General features: G+C 37.4%; 2 protein-coding genes across 2 annotated transcripts; both read right to left on the bottom strand.

Annotated features, from left to right (window-relative positions):
• Positions 1-1,407: 1,407 nt before the first annotated feature.
• LOC141670768 (transcription initiation factor TFIID subunit 1-like) lies at positions 1,408-6,803 on the bottom strand. The gene has a single exon (XM_074476759.1). The coding sequence runs from the start codon at positions 6,684-6,686 to the stop codon at positions 1,740-1,742; it is 4,947 nt and encodes a 1,648-aa protein (XP_074332860.1). The 5' UTR covers positions 6,687-6,803; the 3' UTR covers positions 1,408-1,739.
• A 372-nt stretch (positions 6,804-7,175) lies between these two features.
• LOC141673472 (CENP-B homolog protein 2-like) lies at positions 7,176-8,735 on the bottom strand. The gene has a single exon (XM_074480223.1). The coding sequence runs from the start codon at positions 8,733-8,735 to the stop codon at positions 7,176-7,178; it is 1,560 nt and encodes a 519-aa protein (XP_074336324.1).
• Positions 8,736-8,946: the final 211 nt, after the last annotated feature.

Here is an 8,946-nt window from a genome sequence, read left to right as displayed (position 1 = left end):
ATCGGTATATTTTCTACTTTTTTTATTTTGGTCCCCCCATGTTAGATTCCTGGTTCCGCCCCTGCATTTGGGATATTCAGAAGGTCTCAGTATGGGAACCCTAATAGTCTCATATCGACTGTGGGTTTGAGTCTTTTGAGTTTCTTCAGTTTTGGTGGGCTTGGTTGAAGTTTGTACTTCTTCAGACATGATTGTTTGGATCTTTACTGTATGTGTGTTAACAGAAAGGCTCTGATACCAATTGTTAGGTCACACAACACTGTAGAAGGGGATTGAATACAGTGTTATTATAATCAAATCGATTTTGAACACAAGTAACAGTAAACAGATATATTCAATATAATAAACTCTGTTACAATGGAACTGTTCTCTCTCAGTGATGAACAAATATCACTAAGAGTTGATATGTTACAATGTATAATCTTCTCGATAATGATAACACATATAGTGTAAATCTAAGTCTGTGTTTATATATTACACAGTTACAAGATAATTTCTAATTGATATGTAATATAATTCTGTTTACTAAAATATATCAATCAGATATCTTCTACAAGTCTTCCAGTCTTCTAACTCTTTCCATGCATATCTTCATGTGCTTTAGTCTCGATCTTCTACTGTAAATCAGCTTCCTTCTTTAACTGTAAGTCCTCCCGCACTTAAGTTCTGATATGACCTTAAGTTCTGATATTAAGTTCTGACTTCTAGTAAGTCCTGATTTCAGTAAGTCCTGATATGTCATGTTTGTTAAGATCTGAAAACTAAACATGAATCATATTATACATGACATCTTAAATATATCTAACATAAAGTAAATAGACATTGGATGAACACTAACTATAAAGAAAATAAAATTTACAAAAAATATAAGTCAATTTGTGTTAAAAACAAAATTTATTGAGAATAGAAATCAACTTATATCAGGTAAGTACCAAATTTGGTACTTTGGTATTTTTAGCACCAAATTTGGTACTTTGGTTTTTTTAGCACCAAATTATATATTGTTTCGCTTAGTAATAAAGAGTATAAATTTGGTGCCTGATAAGCACACGATATGTAATCAATGTATACGGAATAACTAATTAATAAATATATATTTTAAATATATAACATTTACAATATAACCAATATTAAATTACTTGTATTTTATTGTACTTGCAAGATGTTATCGTGTTTTCAAAGTATTTCCACTTTTTTAATGTGTTATGAATTTTTAGAGTTAATTTTGTAGCTACATTTTCTAACATTTTAGATTAAAAAAAAAAGAATATAATTTATATGCTAGACGAATATACACAAATAAATTAGCTATGGGTTTATATAACTCAAACAGTACACAGATATAAATTCGGGACGGTTTGATTTTAAGATTTTTAACGGAGAACACGACACAGAAAGATTATACACAACACTGCCCATTGCCATTGCCAGGTCTAAAGAATGTTAACAGTAATTCATACACAATCCCAATAGTACCAGGTGCTGAGCCTGAGGAATATTTTCCTATTTACAAAAGCATAACTCTATACAAACATAGCAGCTGGGCCGCAGGGTAACAAGTTTACCGAACAAATTCCGCAAACCATTTCTGTCAAGTTACCAGTTCTTACCAGGATCATATTATATCTTTAATTACTGCACAGTCATCTTTTAGCTCCGTTTCTTCATCTTCTTTTCTTTGTATCGCTTTCGTCCAACCTTTCATCCTACTAAGGTTTTTGTTTTTGATCTTAACCACTTTAAATGTCAGCTTCGGCATCTGTCAAGCTTGCATCATTTTTAATCAATAAGTTGTCACAAAGCTCCAAAAGCTGGTCTGCAAGCGGTGGAATACCAGGGTTACGCTTATCATTATAAAGGTGAGCGTTGTACTTAATTTGCCACAGGTCAAGCCTAAAATCTTTGCGGCTCTTGTATTCCAAGTTTCTCACTTTGTCCTTGATTGTAGAAAGATCCATCGGTCTCTTCACAATTCTATGGTAGTCTGGAGCTTCCTTCCTCAATACTGGTTTTAGAAACAGGAATGAAATTTGTATCTTCGCCTTGAGAATCTCTACAATATTCTCTAAGATATTTGCCAAGCCAACTTCTCCCCCTCCCCCTCTACGACGCTTTGTAGGCGGGGCATGTTCAATGTGTTCTTTTGGTCGTTTAATTATTAACTTCTTACGAGGCTGATCTCTATCCATCTCCACAGGTGGTTTCATCACACTCAATGGCTTGTGCTGTTCGACCTGAGTGTCTTCATCTCTAGTCTTGTTAGCAAAAATTATTTTATTAACTTTAATTGTAGGCCTACTTGCAGTATCTGTATCTGAGGTTGTAGGCATATCAGAAATCTGGGAGGTGGCTGGAGTTGCTTTATCTAGAAGCTTGTCAGTGGAGCGACATTTGATCTTTAATATCTTTGCTGTCGAAGTAGATTTGTCTTGTTCAGAAGTTTCTACCAAAAGGCTTTTGGATGTATTCTTCTGTAGTAGAGGTTTCTGCAGCCGGACAGCTGTAATATCTAAAGAATTAAGTTTTGCCGGTGCCTTCTCTGGATCTCTACTTTCAGGCTTGGGTTCAGGATCTTTGCCGTATTTGGGGCAATTCTTATTGGTCCTCATGTGACCAAGCTGACCGCAAGCACCACATACAAAAGTTTCTCTTGCAGATTTCTTTTCCTTCAGAGTCATGATTCCTTCTCCTAATATTTTTACTTTTTTTACACAGCCCAAATCTTCAATGTCGTTCTTTTTCTTTGCCTTCAACTTTGTGGAGAAGCTCTTTTTATTAGGATACCTTTCATCCTCCATCGAATCTATATTAACATTATCCTTTGCTGTGATTTGAGGCTGAACAATTGGGGTATCTTGTTTAAAACCTGCATTGGTCTTCTTGATTCTCTCCACACTTTCAAAACCGTGTGACCCCGGAGCCTGTCCCAGTTTTTGCTCACTCATCCGTATCTTTTTTTTCTTCTTCCACACAGCCTCATCATCGTCCATAAGCATTCTACATAATTCTGCTGCTTCAGCAGCCTCATCTTCAAACTCCAATGCTGCTTGAGCTTGGGAAGGATGCCTTCTCATTTTAAGCTCCTTAACACCATCAGTACTATCATGCTTGGACTCGCAATTATGCTCCTCTCCTCCTTCAAATTCTTCTGCATCTAATAGATTTTCTAGGTCCCCGGCAAAAGAATTCAGATAACTATTTGCTTCAGAGTCACTCTCATTTTCTTCACCATCAACAGCAGCAAGACTTTCAACTTGTCTATCCCAAATTTCCTGACACTTCTCCCTCGTCTGCTGCTGAAGCTGCAAAACCGATATTCCCTGCCCACGTGCATATTTACTGATTGTAGTTGGGTCAACCTTGACACCTGCGGCAGTTTGGTCACTTGAAAGCTTGCGAATCATAGCAATTCGATGCCGCCTAGCCAGTTTTGCTATCTGCTCTTCAGGGATATTGAATTTAAGAAGAACCTCTCTACCAGCATCCATGCTCAACCTGTGTAGGTCTGCCTCCGTTCCTGTCACAGTCGAGCTCAATCTACTGACAGCTGCTTTTTTCTTCACAATTGCACTTAAAATTGGTTCCCTTGGGGCAGTACTAACATAACTAAATCCTAGGCCCCGCCCAGAAGGATCACCAATGCCAGTGATTTCCAGGCGCTCTATATTGTCTCTGCCTTGATTTTTACAAGCAACAAAATTGCTACTTAAGTTCCATGGAGTTATCTGTAGTTCTCTCTCAATATGAGATGCAGCAGCCAAAGCAATAGGTTCATCTGGAAGCTGATTGATTGTTGAAGAAAGACCTGTAGGAGATGTCAGCCTGGTAATTCCTAAACGTTTGAGCCTGTACAAGCCAGCTTGCATGCTTTCGTAGGAACATACATCTTCTGGCGCTACCATCCTTCTCAGCTGCTCTTCCAGCGGAATGCTGAAATTGGTTCTCATCACCAAAAACAGACCATTTGATTGCTTTTGAAAGTCAGCACAGTGCTTTAACCTTTTGCGAAGAAAGGTTTCATTAACATTAGGGAATTTGGCACAGAGCTCATCCACTCTGATGGAAGGGCGCAAACAGCATTTTTCCATAGCACGAAATTCACGATATAGATACACCAATAACCTTTTCAAAGTATACATCTGAACACCCTGGAAAGATGGAGTCATTACCTTAATATGTGGTTCCTGTTGCCCAACAACATCAATTCTGTCTATTCGTCTTATGGAGAGCTTCCCCTTAGCAGAGCGAACCAGTAGAAAGTCGGTTGGTGATACTTTATGCGGGAAAATGGGAGCCCTATACATGTTGGTTTCTATACACGACTGGCTGTGACTAGCTCTTATATCCCCAAGAAATGGAGATTTATCAGATGGTTCAAGGGTGATAAACTTCCCCAAATCAGTACTTCCACTCCTTAAGGACGTTCCAGTTCTGTCATCAGTGGATGATTTACGGTAGTAAGTGCATAGTCTAGCACCCATCCCAACATTTCCAATTAGTAAAGGTCTTTCTTCACAGTACTCCATTAAGAAAACATGGCCATCTTTGACAGAAAGATCAGATTTTCTCTTAAATGCTCCAGGGGGACGCAACGACTTCTTCTCACCAGGAATTTTTTGTGCCCTTCGCAACGTATGTATTTTAGTACGAACAAGATGCAACGTAGAGTTGGGCCTAACACTTTGCATAGCAAGAGATTTATGGTCATCAAGTTCTACCCCACAATAGAATATCTTCACTGCCTCTGATGGTTTAAAATCTAGCTTTTTGGAGGCTTTGGCTTTAACAGAAAAAATGGTCTCCTCGGCATCAACATGAAGTTTACTGCCTTTTCCACCCAAGCTCTTCAGTATAATTTTCATTGATCCTTGCATAGGTAATATTCCTTGTTCCTTGAGTACTACCTCATTGTCATGTGGATACCATAAAGCTTTTGGACGATGAAAATTGGCGATATCTTTATTGCTTAACTTTTCTTTCATAGTCTGCAACTTAAGTCCTGGTATTGAATGCAAAACTTTGACACCATGTGTAGTTCGCTTTTTAGAATGTGATTTTAGCTTCTGAGAAGATTTACTATTTGAGTAAAATCTGTCATTAGCAATATTAAACGACTCCCCTAAGATATTACCATCGGTGAACTTCACAGAGCGAGAAATGATCATAGCCCCTGCGTGGCGCATAAGATGCTTACCATCCTTATTATCCAAAATCTCAAAAAGCATTTGCTCATCCTGTAGATCAAGTATAATCTTTGGCTTCGTCGTTGATTGATATGATTCCCAAATTACTTTGTCTAACCAAGACCCTTCCAATAACTCTTTATTAAGCCGAGTCACCTTGTCATAAGACCTTATGGCATCACGCTGCCCCACATCTTCACTGGTAATGCTATCCTTTTTACCATCAGGACCTGTTTCAAGCCGACACTCTAACCTCAGAAGTTGGGGGTGATATTCTCTTTCCGATGAAATAGAACCAGAAAAGTTTCTAGAGCCAAAGGGCTCTACCGAAACAGGATAGCTACACTGAAACTTTACATTATCTATCTCATCAGATTCCATCAGCAGCTCTTGATAGACATTTGGCTCCTCGATATTACACTCTAAATTTTCAACAACTAAAGCACGAGAGTCAGGTCCAGAGATCTCTAAAGTCTCTACAAAACGGCCACTTAATTCTGGAGAATTGTCCCAAATGATTCCATCTTCCCAGTCCTGCTGCTCAAGAAGGTGATATTCCGGGGAGACGGATATACCCTTCTCTGAAATTAAATCTATTGCAACATCTTCTTTCATCGGTTCATCACTAAGACAAGTATCTCTCCTATTCTCAACAACTTGACAAGCCACTCTTCCAGAATGCTGATCAAATTCAATCGTCTCCTTATCTAATTCACCTTCCTTCATGTTTAAATCCTCATATTTTACACGTGTCCCACACTTCCAAGTAAATCCTTCGCATAATCCCTTAAGAAACGTCTCGTCATCTTCACCGACATCAGCATTCCCCATCAACACGTACTTGTCTTTACAAACAGAATACCTACACTTCTTCTTCCCTAATTTCTTCAAACAGTTGCGAACACCAAAAATCTCAGAAAAACGTAATATAACTCCTCCGTCCTCTTTGTACAATACCGGAAGGGGACTCAAATCCCGATTCTTAACTGCCTCTTCCCCGATATCACATTCTTGAGTTTCAAAACCACCCTCCACTACATCACCCTGTAAACAGTCTTGCATTACAATGTCATCACCATCACCCGATAAGCAAACACTTCGTATTTCCTTTTCCCTTTCCTCCTCAGATTCGGATTCCTCATCATAATTCTCATCATCAAACTCACCCTTACCAGACACTGACACTAAATAGTCCATCTCCTCTTGAACCTCAGGCCCTTGGTAAAACTCCCCGATATCGCGATAATCCACAGCTTCCTCATTCTTTCCATCACAATCTTGTTCAATTACATCAGTACATAAATGTTCACATCTTTCTAACAAATTTATATCTGCCCCCAGTTTATTAGCCAATGCACCAAGATGCATCTTGGCCTCGTCATCTAAATAATCAATCTCAACATCACCAGCACAATCGACATTTCCAAACAAGAATTGGAAAAGACAGTTACCACCTTCATATTCATCTTCATCATCACTAACCCTAGCTTGCTCTAACCCCATGTTTGTTTTTTAATCAACGGCTTAAAATATTACAAGAATTATTATCAATTGAACTAATTAGTAAATCAATTCAATAATTCATGGGTAATTCTAATTACAGGAGAATTGAGAAGCGAAAATTTCTTAGTGGGGCGGGAGAGAAATCTTGCTGAGTGACGGTAAGGGAGAGAGATCTTATATAGGGAGGTAAGAAGGGCGGTCACAATATTGGATCCGTTTACCCGATATTCTAATTAACATAGTATTTTATTTTATGATTTTATACCGTTAAACCTCGATTAAGTAATATCCGATAAAGTAATAACCTCGCTTAAGTAATAATTTTCATCGGTCCCAACTTGGGCCAATGTTGTAAAGTAATATTCTCGCTAAAAGTATAAGATAATAAAAAATTCGAAAGTCATTAAGGGCCCAAGTAATATGTAAAGTAATAATTCCATAATTATATATATATATATATATACTGTATAATGTATATGATTACAAAATTTAATTCTTATTAAAATATGAATCTATTGTAGCTTGTTTCTTCTTTCCACCAAAGCCGAAATTAATCTTGTCCTTGACTTTATGTAAAGCAAAAATAACTCCTGGTATGTTTTGCTCGTGTTGTAACAAGTAATTGTTCAAAGTGGTGAGTGCTTGAAATGCTTCCTTTGATGACACGCTTGGGATGACATTGCTATCGTCGGGTTCAGGATCAGTCCCTTCATCAGTGCTCATTACCGACTCAATGATTTCTTCATCCGTAGGTGATTCCATAACCGCATCATTCTCGTTTGGATAGTTTAAGAGATGCTCGACATCCATCACATTCCTATATCGTAAATTAGAGATAACTTCATTTAATCCTTCGACACCTTCATTTATTTCTCCAAGTTCTTGTTCATCATTTTCTTCTGAACGAATCTTGCAATGCCGAAAACAATTTGCAATTGTGGTTGTTTTCACATCAATATTCCAAGCCATGTTAGCAAAACTAATAGCATTCAAGATATTAACTTTTTCAGGATTTGTTGCATTAACTTCAAGACTTTGCAACATGCTAGAATATAGACGACGCCGATAGTGAACTTTAAATGCTCGAATAATTCCAGCATCGCATGGTTGAATCTTAGATGTTGTGTTAGGAGGTAGAAAGAACAACTCTGTATTTCTCAAGCCTTCAACTATTTTTGGATGAGCAGGACAATTGTCAACAATCAAAAGTACCTTCCTGCCATTCATTTTACTATCAAACCAAGTAACAAATTCTTGAAAAAGCAAGCCAGTCATCCAAGCTTTCTTGTTAAAACGATACACACAATTAAGATTGTTTATATTCACATTTTTAAAGCACCTAGGATTGGCGTACTTACCAATGATCCAAAGTGGAACTTTGTCAGACCCATCACCGTTGCAACACACAACTACAGTGATTCTCTCTTTATCTTTTTTGCGGCCCTCTAGCTGTTTGGTAGCTAGTGAATGGTCAGCTTCAAGTCGATAGAATAATCCCGTTTCATCCATGTTATAAATATCTTTCAACTGAAATTGATCCAATTTTGATCGGATGCCTGGCAATGCATTTTCAATGTTCTCCATCATCACTGAACCACTTTCACCAAAACGCCGATAAGATTTGATTCCATATCTTGCCTTGAAACGTTCTAACCATCCACTGGAAAAGCTAAAATCGGAATTACTTTCCCCATACATTTTCTTCATTAGCTCCTTTCCTTTTTCTTGAATGATTTCTCCAGACATATTAACTTTATCTTGCCTTTGAAGAAACCACTCAAACAAAACTTTCTCTAACTCTGGATATTTTGCTGATTTGTGTTTTTTGACATCACTTTGTTTCCTCTCGTCGGACAAGTATTCCGAGGCTCTCTTGAGTGTGTTTGATATAGTTGATTGACTGATATCTAAGTCATATTTTTGATGTACCCATGCTTGTAAATCTTTCTGGCTTACACCTGGATTCTCCTTTTTATATTCACAAATAGCACTCCTTATCTTATCTGTGATTGCTGATTTTTTCACTCCTTTTAGATGATGCGAAGACATTGGTGTATACTGTAAAATAAAGTTGATATTGTATGTGTCTGTAGTGTACCATTCTATCATTTTATATAGTTAATCACAAAGTCTTATCATTAATATTATGGTGTCTCTTCATGTATTTTTATTTAAGAATTACAATAAATATTAGATGGTTGAGTTTCAATACAACGTACACAACACATGTTACCTTTATGTACTGATCTGGTGCAATTTT

The sequence above is a fragment of the Apium graveolens genome, chromosome 7 (assembly GCF_009905375.1).
Source record: "Apium graveolens cultivar Ventura chromosome 7, ASM990537v1, whole genome shotgun sequence".
Classification (NCBI taxonomy): domain Eukaryota; kingdom Viridiplantae; phylum Streptophyta; class Magnoliopsida; order Apiales; family Apiaceae; genus Apium; species Apium graveolens.
The sequence above is the reverse complement of the archived record's forward strand: the minus strand, read 5'-3'. Positions and strand labels throughout refer to the sequence as shown.